This window comes from Chiloscyllium plagiosum, chromosome 11, assembly GCF_004010195.1.
Source record: "Chiloscyllium plagiosum isolate BGI_BamShark_2017 chromosome 11, ASM401019v2, whole genome shotgun sequence".
Lineage (NCBI taxonomy): Eukaryota > Metazoa > Chordata > Chondrichthyes > Orectolobiformes > Hemiscylliidae > Chiloscyllium > Chiloscyllium plagiosum.
The window spans coordinates 3846979-3862581 of NC_057720.1; the positions used below are offsets into that span (position 1 = coordinate 3846979).

Below are 15603 nucleotides of genomic sequence, written 5' to 3' on the forward strand. Positions count from 1 at the left end.
GTTTTAAATTGAGGTTCACAATCAGGGTTTGGTAACTATGTAAAAGTTTGGCCGATCTTAAAGTGAAAATGAATAAAGAAAAAATCGAATAGTAATGATAACAAATCAAACATCACCTCCATTATGAGCAGAAATTAAGGACCATAAATAGTTCAATTTGCTCTTCCTTTGCTCTGTGACAAATACCAACCACATTTTGAGCCAATGCACCATTCCCACCCCCCGTTCACCCTTATACCAGTTATGGCACCAATAGCCAAATTTCACTCCAGAGTTAACCCGTTCCCTGCAGTGGACTGCGGCAGTTCAAAAAGGCAGCTCACCAAAAAGGAGAAAGTGAGGACTGCAGATGCTGCAGATCAGAGTCAAAAGTGTGGCACTGGAAAAGCATAGCAGGTCAGGCAGCATCCGAGGAGCAGGAGAGTCGACGTTTTGAGCATAAGCCCTTCATCAGAACATTCCCTGAATTTCGACTCCCCTGCTCCTTGGATGCTGCCTGACCAGCTGTGTTTTTACAGTGCCACACTTTTGACTCTGAATGCCTTCTCAGAAGCAACTAGGGATGGCCCAGCCCCACCGCCCATGAGTGAATAAAAAAAAATACTGAGAGAAACTGGGGGGAGTCCAGGGCAGTGGGACATAACCTTAACACACAGACCATTCAGTTGAGAAATTAGGTTAAACTTCTTTGCAAAAAGCATTGCAGAAATATGGAACTATCCCACAGAAATCAGCTCGATTAATGTTTTGTGATCCGAGATTGATAGATTTCAGAGACATGTCTAACAGAAAGGACACCAGGTGGTGGACCCAGATGAGCAATGATCACATGGAGAGATGGAACAGACCGGAAATGGAATGGAATCCCCTGCCCCAGGCTCTGTGTTAAAGAGAATCGCTTACCTGTAAAACCGCTTCCTTCATCATTTCATTCATAACCATATAGAAACTTTGGCCATACTTGAAATCTTTGTCCAAGGCAATTAAAAACTCTTCTGTTGCATGCTCCTGCGTTGAAACAGAGTCAAAGCAGCTTTAGTTGGGGTGGGTGGGGCGGTCAGGAAGAGTTCCAGAAAACCATGTGAAGCCAGGAGAGTTGTTGCATCGATATCAGACAGACTTAAACCCTTTGAGGACAAGTTCCATTTCCTGGTTGATTGAGTAACTTGCTTTTCAGATCACTCACACTGACCCCAAACCCCCACATACTCAGCATCCGTACTTACTCCCTTACACCTAACCACACTGCCAATCCAGCCTCAGTCTCCTTACTCCCCCTCACCAGTAAACACTGGGACACTCTCTCTCAAAGCCAATTCTCCGACCATCTCCCGGTAATCCTTGATTCCCTTATTAAGAGCCTTGGCTCTACAGCCTGCTGTGGCAATGAGTTCCATAGATTCCCCACCCTCTGGTTGAAGACATTTTTCCCCATTTCCGTTCTAAAGGGTCGTCCTTTCACTCTGAGGCCATGCCCTCGGATCTGAGTCTCTTTTACTAATGGAAACATCTCCTCCATATCCACTCTATCCAGGTCTCTCAGTATTCTGTAAGTTTCATCCTTCTAAACTCCATCAAGTACAGACCCAGAGACAGCAACACCATGTCACATGACATGTCCTTCATCATGAGGTTCAAGGACGAAGCTCATCACGATCTTCTCAAGGGGCAATTAGGGATGGGTAATAAATGCTGGGCCCAGCCAGTGATGCCCACATCATGGAATAAATAACAATTCCAGAATCTCAAGTTTGAGAGTAAGATCGTGGTGAAGAGTGATCCCTGTGCCTGCAGCATGGTGACCCTCAGGTAAAATCACCACCCATCATCTCTGTCTCTCTAATGGGAGTGCAACCTTGTGGTCCTCAAGGATGATGGCAACTTCACTTTATGGACTTTGGAATATGACGCAATGTCCAACAGACACCTCCAAGTCCTGGAAAGGTACCATCAATGGTACCTTCCCAACTTCCTTCAATTCAGGAAAGGTGGTCCAACAGCAGTTTCCTGTCCCAGGAAAGGTGGTCCAGTGGCAGCTTCCTGTCCCAGTATCCAGGTGTGGGTGTTGCTGGCTAGGTCAGCATTTATTCTCCCTCCCTAATTGCCCAGAGGGCAGTTAAGAGTCATCCATTTTGCCATATGTCTGGAGTCACATGTAGACCTGACCAGGTAAGGATGACAAATGTCTTCCCCTAATGTCCAGATTACAGAGGAGGAAATGTTGGATGTCTTGAAATGGTTAAAGGTAGATAAATCCCCAGGACCTGATCAGGTGAACCCGAGAACTCTGCGGGAAGCTAGAGAAGTGATTGCTGGGCCTCTTGCTGAGATATTTGTATCATCGATAGTCACAGGTGAGGTGCCGGAAGACTGGAGGTTGGCAAACGTGGTACCACTGTTTAAGAAAGGTGATAAAGACAAACCAGGGAATGATAGACCGGTGAGCCTGACCTCAGTGGTGGGCAAGTTGTTGGAGGGAATCCTGAGGGACAGGATGTACATGTATTTGGAAAGGCAAGGACTGATTAGGGATAGTCTACATGGCTTTGATCATGGGAAAGCATGTCTCACAAACTTGATTGAGTTTTTTGAAGAAGTAACAAAGAGGATTGATGATGGCAGAGCAGTAGATGCGATCTATATGGACTTCAGTAAGGCGTTTGACAAGGGTTCCCCATGGGAGACTGGTTAGCAAGGTTAGATCTCATCGTATACAGGGAGAACTAGCCATTTGGATACAGAACTGGCTCAAAGGTAGAAGATAGAGGGTGGTGGTGGAGGGTTGTTTTTCAGACTGGAGGTCTGTGACCAGTGGAGTGCCACAAGGATCAGTGTTCGGTCCTCTACTTTTTGTCATTTACATAAATGATTTGGATGCGAGCATAAGAGGATAGTTAGTAAGTTTGCAGATGACATCAAAATTGGAGGTGTAGTGTACAGTGAAGAGGATTACCTCAGATTACAACAGGATCTGGACCAGATGGGCCAATGGGCTGAGAAGTGGCAGATGGAGTTTAATTCAGATAAATGCAAGGTGCTGCATTTTGGGAAAGCAAATCTTAGCAGGACTTATACACTTAATGTTAAGGTCCGAGGGAGTGTTGCTAAACAAAGAGACCTTGGAGTGCAGGTTCATAGCTCCTTGAATGTGATGTCACAGGTAGATAGGATAGTGAAGAAGGTGTTTGGTATGCTTTCCTTTATTGGTCAGAGTATTGAGTACAGGAGTTGGGAGGTCATGTTGTGGCTGTACAGGACATTGGTTAGGCCACTGTTGGAATATTGCATGCAATTGTGGTCTACTTATCGGAAGGATGTTGTGAAACTTGAAAGGGTTCAGAAAAGATTTACAAGGATGTTGCCAGGGTTTGAACTATTGGGAGAGGCTGAGCAGGCTGGGGCTGTTTTCCCTGAAGCGTGAGGCTGAGGGGTGACCATATTGCGGTTTACAAAATTATGAGGGGCATGGATAGGGTAAATCGGCAAAGTCTTTTCCCTGGGATTGGGGAGTCCAGAACTAGAGGGCATAGGTTTAGGGTGAGAGGGGAAAGATATAAAAGAGACCTAAGGGGCAACTTTTTCATGCAGAGGGTGGTACGTGTATGGAATGAGCTGCCAGAGGAAGTGGTGGAGGCTGGTACAATTGCAACATTTAAGAGGCATTTGGATGGGTATATGAATAGGAAGGATTTGGAGGGCTATGGGCCAGGTGCTGACAGGTGGGACCAGATTGGGTTGGGATATCTGGTCGGCATGGCCAGGTTGGACCAATTTCTATGACTATGACTCTATAAAGGAACAAGGGACTTTCCCAACAATTGACAATAGTTTCACTGTCATCAGCAGACCTTTAATTCTAGATTCTTTATTGAATTCAAATTCCACCATCTGCCATGGTTGGATTTGAACTCTGATCCCCAGAACATCAGCTATATTTCAGTCCCGCGATAATACCATGAAACCATTGCCTCCCCCATGACTGCTGTTACCCAACACCAGATTCCCTGAAGCAACTGCTCAACTCAGTCATATTGGATGGCAGACTCCCAGGAGAACAGTGGAGATGACTTATGGACATCCTCAAAGCCTCTGTGAAAGAGGTCAAACAATCCCGCTAACTTGTTAGAGACCCTGGCTTGTGACTGTTCAAAATGAAGGTTCGTTCATGAAAGTACTGAGCAGACCGAGGGACTTTGTCAGGAATGGACAGAGCTGGTGTTGAGAGGCCCCAGGAACGCTCAGGCCTCCAATGATATCCCATCTCCCTGCTCCTTCAAGCTTACCCTCCTCACCTGTGGAAGAGTCTGGAGATCACACGTTCAAACACACAAACAAGAAACAAGAATAGGTCATACAGCCCTTCAAACCTGCTCCACCGTCCAATAAGACCAGAGCTGATCTGATCTTAAACTCAACTCTACACTCCTGCATTTCCCCGATAACCTTTCATGCCTTTGGTTTTCAAGATTCTATCTCTCTCTGTCTTAGTAAGATTTAAAGATTCTGTATCCACTGCCTTTGAAGGAAAGGAATTCCAAAGACTCTTAACTGTATCATCTGGCAAAATGGCGGCAGAGTAGCACCCTCCACCCGGAGATTATTCCTTGTCTTTCCTCTCTTTTTTTGCTCTCACTTTAGCAATCCTGGAGCAGAGTAAGGGGGAATCCCGAGTCCCGGAGCAGGGAGATAGGGAATCCCGAGTCCCGGAGCAGAGTGAGGGGGAAACCGGAGTCCCGGAGCAGAGTGAAGAGGAATCCCGAGTCCCGGAGCAGGGAGAGGGGGAATCCTGAGTCCCGGAGCAGAGTGAGGGGGAATCCTGAGTCCCGGAGCAGAGTGAGGGGGAAACCGGAGTCCCGGAGCAGAGTGAAGAGGAATCCCGAGTCCCGGAGCAGGGAGAGAGGGAATCCCAAGTCCCGGAGCTGGGAGAGAGAGAATCCCAAGTCCCGGAGCTGGGAGAGGGGGAATCCCAAGTCCCGGAGCAGAATGAGGAGGAATCCCGAATCCCGGAACAGGGAGAGAGGGAATCCCAAGTCCCGGAGCAGAGCGAGGGGGAGCCCGAATCCCAGAGCAGGGAAAGAGGGAATCTGGAGTCCCAGAGCAGAGCGAGGAGGAATCCCGAGTCCCGGAGCAGAGTGAGGAGGAATCCCGAGTCCCGGAGCAGGGAGAGAGGAAATCCTGAGTCCTGGATCAGGGAGAGGGGGAATCCCGAGTCCCAGAGCAGGGGAGAGGGGGAATCCTGAGTCCTGGAGTAGAGTTTGAGGGAATCCCGAGTTCCAGAGCAGGGAGAGGGGGAATTCCGAGTCCTGGAGCAGAGTTTGAGGGAATCCTGAGTCCCAGAGCAGGGAGAGGGGATGGGAGTCCCGGAGCAGGGAGAGGGGAAGGGAGTCTGGGAGCAGGGAGAGGGGGAATCCCGAGTCCCAGAGCAGGGAGAGGGGAAGGGAGTCCTGGAGCAGGGAGAGGGGGAATCCCGAGTCCCAGGACAGAGCGAGGGGAAGGGACTCCCAGAGCAGGGAGAGGGGAAGGGAGTCCTGGAGCAGTCCAACTTACCATGGTGCAGCTGAGTGCTGGTGCAGAGAGGACTGTGGGTGTAGGGTGGAGTGGGACTGTTGTTGGACTGGGGACTGGGGCCTGTTGCAGGCTGGTAATCCTGGTTGCTCACTGAGTTGCAGGTACGCAATATTGATCTGAAATTCTTCACCGGACTGTAATGTTAATCCTTCAACTCAGTTATTACTATCTTATTTCTAAACTTTTTTTTTTAGATGCTATGAGTAATGCTACTACTTTTCTTTTTGTTACTCTTTTGAATCAAAGCTTTGTACCAAGGTATTTGTACCTAGGCTGGTGTCATTAAAGGTAGCCATTGTACTGTACCCCCCTACTGGAGTACAAATGACAATAAGGGATATTCTATTCTACTAACAGAAAATTTCCTCATCTTTGTCCTATTTTTAAACTATGATCTATCCCATTATCCATCTCATAACAAATTGGAATGGAAGGAAGTCATCTTCGGTCCTGAATGTCATGCTGAGAGAGAGAGAGAGAGAGAGAGACATTGAAGAACTATAGATGTACCTTCCCTGTGGCCTAATCATTCTTTAATTAAATATAATACCAACCAGGATCAGATGTTTGAATGGGTAGAAATCGGAGATGCCTCCCCTTGATTTCATGTCATTAATAATATCTTCCTTTTTAATGAGCTTGTAAGGATGATCCTCAGTCACATCCTGGTCGATCACACACTGAAAAATTTCTTGAGTCCTCGAGGTCAGAACAAGAGGAATAACATCCTCATTGAAGGCTGCAAACAGGATTTAATCTCATTTACTTTAGAGTCAAGTCATAGGTTTCTACTTGAAATACATTTTGATTTCAAAGCAATCGTATTAGCACAGGGTCACACTATGAAAAGCAGGTCAACTTGTTACTCTGTTTTATAACAGGTTACAAAGCAAAACCCTGTTGCTTTGGATCAATTCACACAAGATGATCCATTTTAAATGGTTATGGACTAGACCAAACCACCTCAAGCTATAAGAAGAAGATAGCCTAGACCATAATGTTTTCTTATTTTAAAGACAAGTACCAGGTGTTGCTTTTTGGATGCATTTCAATTGGTCAAACTACCTGGCTTGAAGTAAAATACATTTTATTCATAGGCTATAGTTAAAATTCAACAAAAGAAAGGAGAAATTGGAATAACAACACTATTGGAAAGCTAAAAAAAATAATAGATTATTTAATTACTAAACAATAATTGTTTCAATGCAGTAACATCTCATAAACACAATCCTTGGCAAAGGTAAATTCAGTAAAACAGATCGTCACACAGGCGATTCTCCAGTCCAGGACGAAAAACATTAAGAAAAAACTCTGAGAGAGAGAGAGGGTAGTCTGGAGAGATGTATTGCAGCTTCCAAACCCAACTTCACGATCCCAGCAACTGCGACTGAAACACTAGAACCAGAATTCCTGGTTCTGTGGGAGTTTGATCCCACCCATTCAGGCTGCTTCTATTGTTCCAATTTAAAAAAAAACCCAAGGCTTGATAAGCTGCTTACTTTATTGGCTCAGTGTAGACCAGTGTTAAAAAGGACAAAACGCACCTCTTATAGCCATAGCATTGTCATGAAATAGCATCAAATGTGATTGGAAAGAGGATTCAATTCTGTAGCTTTCAAATCCAGCAGGAAGGAGGGGACTATGCAGAGAGATGTAGTCCTATTGTGCACTTTGCCATGATCACGGTCAATGTGGGAAGTACCTGTTGAACAGGAAGTACCACCTCCTTTCTTTCCTTGAGCCTGAATATGTTTGCATCATCATTAGCCACGAATGAGTTCCGGAAGACTGGAGGGTAGCGAATGTTGTGCCCTTATTCAGGAAGGGCTGCAAAGAAAAACCTGGGATCTACAGACTAGTAAGTTTACATCTGTGGTTGGTAAGTTACTTGAGAAAATTCTGAGAGATAAGATATGCATGCATTTGGAAAGACAGGGTTTGATTGGGAGCAGTCAGCATGGCTTTGTGTGTGTATCATAAATTTGTTAAGAATTCTCAGATAAAGTGACCAGAAAGGTTGACAATGGCAGGGGGTAGATGTAGCCTTTATGGATTTCAGTAAGGCCTTTAATAAGGTTCCACATGGTAGGCTGCTCTGGAATGTTAGATCACATGGAATCCAGGGAGAGCTGGCAAAATGGTTCCACAATTAGCCTGATGGTCGGAAGCAGAGGATAATAGTGGAAGGATGCTTGTCGGACTAGAGACCTGTGACTAGTGGAGTGCCTTAGGGGATGGTGCTGGGCCCATTACTGTTTGTTATCGATATCAATGATTTGGATGAAAATGGACAAGGCATGATAAGTAAGTTTGCTGATGACACTAAAATAGGAGGGATCGTGGACAGTGAGGAAATTACAGCAGGACCTTGATCAGCTGGGGAATTGGGCTGAGAAATGGTAAATGGAATTTAATATAGATAAGTGTGAGGTCTTGCATTTTGAAAAGTCAAATCGAGGTAGGAGTTTCATGGTGAATGGTAGGGCCTTAAGGAATGTAGTGGAACAGAGGGACCTTGGAGTTCAGGTGCACGGTTCTCTGGAAGTGGAGTCCCAGGTAGACAGGGCCGTGAAGAAGGCTTTTGGCCCATTGGCCTTCATCAGTCAGGGCACTGAGTATAGAAGTTGGGAAGTTATGTTGCAGTTGTACAGGACGTTGGTGAAGCCGCACTTGGAATATTGTTTTCAGTTTTGGTCACCTTGCTGTAAGAAGGATGTTATTGAACTGGAAAGAGTGCAGAAGAAATTTACAAGGATGTTGGCAGGAGTAAAGGGTCTGAGTCATAGGGAGAGATTGGACAAGCTAGGACATTTTCTTTAGAGTGTCGGAGACTGAGGGGTATCTTATAGAAGTGTATAAGATCATGAGAGGCATGGATAGGGTGGATGCACTCAATCTTTTTCCCAGGGTTGGGGAATCGAGGACTCGAGGGGCATCAGTTTAAGGTTAGAGGGGAAAGAATAAAAGTGAACCCAAGGGGCAACTTTTTTACACAGAGGGTGGTACGCATATGGAATGAGCTGCCAGCAGAAGTGAATGAAGCGGGTACATTAACAACATTTCAAAGGCATTTGGACAAATACGTGGATAGGAAAAGTTTAGAAGGATATGGACCAAGTGCAGGGAAATGGGGTTAGCATGGATAGACATTTTGGTCGGCATGGACCAGTTTGGGCCAACGGGCCTTCCTCTGTGCTGTAGGACTCCATGACTCTCTGATGATCCACAAATTGACGCCACAATAATCAATTTTTCTTTTGGTGTACTGACAGCTGATTTAAAGGAGTGTGCTGCGTGCACATCGTTTGCTATGTTTTCCATAATTTTTGTCTTTCCTCGCTCTGTTGAACAGTTTAGGTTATGTTAAGTGCCTTTGGTGTCTTGTTTTGTCTTTTCCACAGGGTGTGGACCTCACCCCCTTCTGAAGGGTATTTGGAGCTGGACAACGAATGCAAACTGATGCCCATGTCCACATAATCTCCAGGAAGACGTTTGCTTATACCAGACAAGGCACATATTTGCATAAAACCTGAATTAATAAGAGACTTGGCTTGCTGGTGGACACTGCCATCTGGCTGTAAATGTGAGAATAAGAGCATTTTGGAAAAACCAAAACCAAAGTAGATTGCAAGGGGAACTTGAAACAGTGAAAGGAAACAATCAATAGACAGAAAGTGGATGAAGAAAAGGTTGAGGAAAGAAATAATCAGATTTCTAGAGGCTAAACATGTCATGGTGTGAGAACAAAAGCATGGCACTGAGATAAAAGATCTGTTGTGATCAGACAAAAGCTCCGAGCAGGCTTGATGGGCTGAATGGCCTCCTCCTGCTCCTATTTTCTATGTTTCAACATTTTCTCTAAGTTCATTGGTATAGGTAGGAAGCAATATAAAATGCTGTTTTATCTGAAATTCACATTTCAAATCTGGGTGTGATTATTTGGCTCAATCCCCTTTGTGTGAAATTGCAAAAATAAGGTCAATTTGAGAACTGGAGATTTACAGCATCCACAGCTCTTCTGGTTTTTATTACGGAATGGAGATTTTGTTTCTCCCACATATATACATACTGACCTCCCGGCCTCGGCTGGGAATAACTGACACTCTACTAAGAGCAAGCAACTAGGAATTCGACTTGGCCGTCAGTCAGTCATCAGCAGATTTATCTGCTATCTGTAGTCTGACTTTGTTTTGCTGTTTCACGACAGACTTAGGAGGTTGCGCTGATACTCTAGCCCCATTCTGCTCAGAGTCGCAAAACTTAAAGGTTTTGTCGCAAAACTCAAAGTTCTCCAAGTTTCCTGTCGTGTACCCTGTTCACTGTATTCCAGACGGGTCTAACCAGGATTTTATGTAATTGCAGCCTCACTTCTACGTCCTTATTCTATAGTCCTCCACGTATAGCATCAGTGAATATCAAGTGAAAATCGGTGATTGTGACCGTAATATTGCCGGGATGTTGCTAATACCCATTTGGTTCAGAAATAGCTGACAGTGAAAGAAATCTGCTGTCCTTACCTGGCCTGACCTACATGTGACTCCACACCTACAGAAAAGTGGTGCATTCCACACAGTCCCCTGAAATGGTTGTTCAGTTAAGGGGATATTAAGAATGGACAAAAAATATTGGCCTTGCCAGTGATGTTTACATCTCATTCAAGAGTTAAAAAAAAACTCACTTCCAGATTTGACTCTCTTTGCTGACTTCAAGCGTGTTTTGGACCGAACTCTGTCTTTCAACTTAGTTGTTGGTTTCAAGTCAGTAGGTGTGACGGGTCTAGATACTGCCATGTCACTCTCCTTGTTAGGAAGCTGTAGAAATTAACATGCTACAAGTCAGAAACAAAACTGTAGACTTAAAAAATGCTCATAATCTCAGTAAAATGCTTTGGATAAACTACTCAACAGATGACCTGCATTACCAATGAACTGTATACACTTTTCTATTTGATTAGTATGTACTTTGAACCAATGAAGCTTTAACCCTATTCTGTCAGATCCAACTGTGACTTTAAAATCAAACTGCTCTGAAGAAATACATGTAATGTTGACTCTGGTTATTCTCCGCAGATGCTGTTGAGTTTCTCCAGCAATTTGCTTCTTCTCTTCAGTTTGAATTCTACTTCTCTATTGTAACAATGAAAGGCATTTCTATTTATAACAGACCGAAATTGAAGTTTATAAGCATTGGGCCAGCTCCTGTTTTGCCTTTAGGACTGAGGCTTTAGGACTAAATTCACTCAAACTGGGGATCACTGAGCAGGTAATATCTGAGCAGGTGGTGGTGAGCTACATTTAGATGACTGTGCTTGTGGGTTTGGAAGGTGCTGCCCAAGGAACTTTGGTGAATTTATGGAGCTCAGTAGTAGCAGCATATTAGCGAGTTTTGAGAAGATTTGTAGCTCAGGTTGAGGTTCTGGTTGTAGGTTTGCTTGCTGAGCTGGAAGGGTCACATGCTGGAAGTGTTTACTATCTGCAAGATGGACTGCAGAAATGTACCAAAGATCCTTAGACAGCGCCTTCCAAACCCACAAACACAGTCATCAAGAATAATAATGTACATGAGAATACCACTATCTCCAGATTTCCCTCTTAACCAATCCTCATCCTGACTTGGAAAATATCACCGTTCCTTCACTGTTGCTGGGTCTGAATTCCCTCTCAGGGCATTGTGGGTCACCCCACAGTGCATGGACTGCAGAGATTCAAGAAAGCACCTCACTCCCACCCGGGGTGGCTCAGCAGTTAGCACTGCTGCTTCACAGCACCAGGAACCTGGGTTCGATTCCAGCTTCAGGTAACTGTCTGTGTGGGGTTTGCACATTCTCCCTGTGTCTGTGCGGATTTCCTCAAATCCTCTGTGGTCCCTGTTTGATACCTGATTTTTTTTCTCCTAAATTTTGTTCAAAATGCCTCATGATGCGGCAATATATTAAAAGTCCTACAGCAAATATATTAGACTGTAACACATTGGAGAAGAAGGCCACTTGCCCCATCGACTCTGCTTTGCCATTCGGTGAGATCATGGCTGATCCAATAATCCCCAATGTGGGGCAGATATTCCTGATGAAGAGCTTATGCCCAAAATGTTGACTCTCTTGCTCCTCAGATGCTGCCTGACCTGCTGTGCTTTTCCAGTGCCACATTTTTTGACTCTGATCTCCAGTATCTGCAGTCCTCACTTTCTCCCAACAATCCTCAACTTCACTTGCCTGCTTTTCCCACGTACCCCTTGTTAACCTTGCTCCATTGTAACGGTGAACATCCTAAGGGCACCTCATTGATATTTTGTAAAGCAAAGCTTATGTCATGTGCCATATAAGAGGTGCTAGGAATGGGTTCCAGTGTCTAGGGCCTGGATACTGAAAGTATGGCTGCCACCAAGAAAGTGATTGAAATCAGGAAGGTCAAAAATGCTGCATTTGAGGAGCACAGAAAACTCAAACAGTTGTGGGGCTGGAGAAGATCACAGAGATAGGGAGAGGGAGACGCCATGGAGGGATTTCAATTTTGCCTCAAATTGGTCAAAGAATCAAGGAATTAAAAAAAATTAAACTGGATCCTGCTGTGGGTTAGATCATCAGTTTAGATGCACTCAGCAGAAATTTCTGGAAAAGAGCAACAGGTCATAGAGTCACAGAGATGTACAGCATGGAAACAGACCCCTTGGTCCATCTCTTCAATGCCAACCAGGTATCTTAAACTAATCTAATCCCATTTGCCAGCATTTGGCCCATACCTCTCTAAACCCTTCCTATTCATATACCCATCCAGATGCCTTTTAAATATTGTAATTGTACCAGCCTCCACCACTTCCTCTGGCAGCTCATTCCATACACGTACCACCCTCTGCGTGAAAAAGTTGCCCCTTAGGTCCCTTTTAAACTTTTCCCCTCTCACTCTAAACCTATGCCCTCTAGTTCTGGACTCCCCCATCTCAGGGTGGCAGCATCTGTGGAGAGAAATTAAGAAATAAAAGCTTCAGGTAAAATAACCCTCCGTTCAGAGGAAAGGTCACTGGACCCGAAATGTTAACTCTGATTTCTCTCCGCAGATGTTGTCAGACCTGCTGAGCTTTTCCAGCAATTTTTATTTTTGTTTCTGACCTACTGCAGCCACAGTTCTTTAGGTCTTAGGTGCACTCAAAGTTGCTGAGACTGCAGCCCATTCACACACTCCAATGAATGTCACACCATTACAGGTGCCATCTTCCGTATTGCAGCACGGAAGGAGGCCACTCGGCCCGTCGTGTCTGCACCAGTTCATCAAATGAGCATCTCTTTCTGGTTCCCTTCTCCCTCAAACTGTGCGCTTTCTCCCTTTATGAAAACAACAGTCTTTTACTGAGTCTGCCTCCACACCATCAAACACATCGAGTTGGTCTGTGCGATGCTGTAAAACCGGTATCAAGTTGAGGAATCAGTTGCATCTTGGACCAGGAGGGAGACAGAAGCCTCTGGCCCCTGAGCAGAATAGGTTTTTTATTTTTTTTTAATCTTAAAATAAGACATCCCCTTAAACCTGGAGAAAGTGAGGAGTGCGGATGCTGGAGAGTCAGAGTCGAGAGTGTGGTGCTGGAAAAGCACAGCGGGTCAGGCAGCATCCGAGGAGCAGCAGAGTCGATATTTCAGCCCATCATCAGGAATACTCGAAACGTCGACTCTCCTGCCTCTCGGATGCTGCCCGACCTGCTGTGCTTTTCCAGCCCCACTCTGATCCCCTCAAACCTGTTCCCCCCCCCCCACACACGATGTGTTTATTTTCTCCAATCTACATTTCCCTGGGGCGGGGGGTCACTTACATTCATCCCTGGCTCCGGGCGGCTCCTCCTTTGTTGTCTCTCAGACTCTTCCGGCGTCTTTCGTCTCCATGGCGGTTGCTAGGAACCACCGGAACAAACCGCTGATTGACAGACCCTCCAACCAATAGCGGAGCCGGCGGGCGGCAGCACGCGCTCCGCTGGAAGCCGCTGCATTGTGGTGGCGCCCTGCAGCCTCTCTCCGCGGTGCTGCAGACGCCGGGGCTTTCGGCGGCGGTATTGAGCTGGAAGCTGGACTCTCGGAGGGTTGCAATGCCCAGTGCGGGTGCACCCATTCCTGGCCATTCCTGGGTTGGATCATGGAGGGAGCAGCCCTCACATTGGTCAGAGGGCAGGACTGAGGGGCTGCTGCACTGTCTGAGGTGCCATCTTTCAAATGAAACCTGAGGTTCTGCCCTCGAGCTCTCAGGTGGATATAAAAGATCATTTGGCATTAGTCAAAGACCAATTTTAGTTCTCTAACAAACACTGAAACACCCTCCAAAATGAACTAGAATTCCCACAGTGTGGAAACAGGCCCTTCGGCCCAGCTTGTCCGCACCCGAACCGCTGAAGAGTAACCACCCAGACCTGTTCCCCTATTACTCTACATTTCCTCCTCACTAATGCACCTAACCTACACACCACTGAAAGCTATGGGTAATTTAGCATGATTCTAGATTATAGTGGTGCTGGAAAAGTTCAGGCAGCATCTGAGGACAAGAAAATCGAGGTTTCAGGCAAAAGTCCTTCATCAGGAATACAGCATGACCAATTCACCTAATCTGCACATCTTTGGATTGTGGGAGGAAACCCACACGGAGAACATGCAAACTCCACACAAACGGTTACCCAAGGCAGGAATCGAACCCAGGTCCCTTGCACTGGGCCAGCAGTGCTAACCACTAAACCACAATGCCACCCCTCTAGTTATTATTCCATTGCTGTTTGTGGGAGCATACCATGTGCAAATTGACCCCCTTGTTTTCAATGTTACAGCACTCATTGGTTCTAAAGCAGTTTTGACATCTTCTGGTCATAAAATGTGAGTTCTCCAACGACATAGGTAGGAAGAGAGATGGGGATATAAAGCAGAAATTCAGGGAGCCAAAGTGGAAATTTGGAGCTGGAACAAACAGTTGCCCCCCACTTACCTCTGTCCAAGGCCGCAAAGGAGCCTTCCATATCCATCAAAGTTTCACCTGCACTTCCATACATGTCATTTACTGTATCCCTTTGCCCGATGCGGTCTCCTTTACATTGGGGAGACAGGACGCCTACTCGCAGAGTGCCTCAAAGAACATCTCCAGGATACCCCCACCGACCAACTCCACCGCCCCATGGCTGAACACTTCAACTCCCCCTCCCATTCCACCAAGGACATGCAGGTCCTGGGCCTCCTCCAGCGCCACTCCCTGACTGCCCAATGCCTAGAGGAAGAAGGCCTCATCTTCTGTCTCAGGGTCCTCCACCCCCATGGCATCAATGTGGATTTCACCAATTTCCTCATTTCTCTGCCCCCACCTTATCCCAGATCCAACCTTCCAATTCGGCACCGCCCTCATGACCTGTCGTATCTGTTTATCTTCCTTCCCACCTATCCACTCCACCTCCCCTCTGATCTATCAGTGTTATCCCCATCTCCATCCACCTATTGCACTATCACCTACCTTCCCGACACCGCCCACACTCCTCCCATTTATCTTACTATCCCCTTGGCTCGCAGCCTCATTCCTGATAAAGAGCTTTTGCCCAAAACGTTGACTCTACTGCTCCTCAGATGCTGCGTGACCTGCTGTGCTTTTCCAGCGCCACAGTGTCGACTGTATGTAGACAGACCAACAAGAGGCGAGGCCACATTGGATTTGGTACTGAATAATGAACCAAGCCAGGTGTTAGATTTGGAGGTAGGTGATTACTTTGGTGATAGTGACCACAATTCAGTTATGTTTACTTTAGCGATGGAAAGGGATAGGTATATACTGATGGGCAAGAGTTATAGCTGGGGGAAAGGCAAATTACAATGCAATTAGGCAAGACTTAGGATGCAGAGGATGGGGAAGGAAACTGCAGGGGATGGGCACAACTGAAATGTGGAGCTTATTCAAGGACCAGGTACTGCGTGTCCTTGATAAGCATGTACCTGTCAGGCAGGAAGCAAGTGGTCGAGCGAGGGAGCCGTGGTTAACGAAAGAAGTTGAATCTCTTGTCAAGAAGAAGAAGAAGGTTTGACAAAGG

At 46.0% G+C, this 15603-nt stretch overlaps 1 protein-coding gene across 1 annotated transcript in view; it reads right to left on the bottom strand.

The window, feature by feature from the left end:
• dnai3 (dynein axonemal intermediate chain 3) overlaps nt 1–13414 on the bottom strand; it is a 120355-nt gene extending 106941 nt beyond the window's left edge. The window contains exons 1-4 of the mRNA XM_043700114.1: nt 13369–13414; nt 10247–10379; nt 6123–6307; nt 904–1008 (exon numbers count right to left, since the gene is read on the bottom strand). Coding sequence (XP_043556049.1) covers nt 904–1008; nt 6123–6307; nt 10247–10379; nt 13369–13374 — 429 coding nt within the window. The 5' untranslated portion in view covers nt 13375–13414. The remainder of the gene's footprint in view (nt 1–903; nt 1009–6122; nt 6308–10246; nt 10380–13368) is intronic.
• Between the last annotated feature and the right edge of the window lie 2189 nt (nt 13415–15603).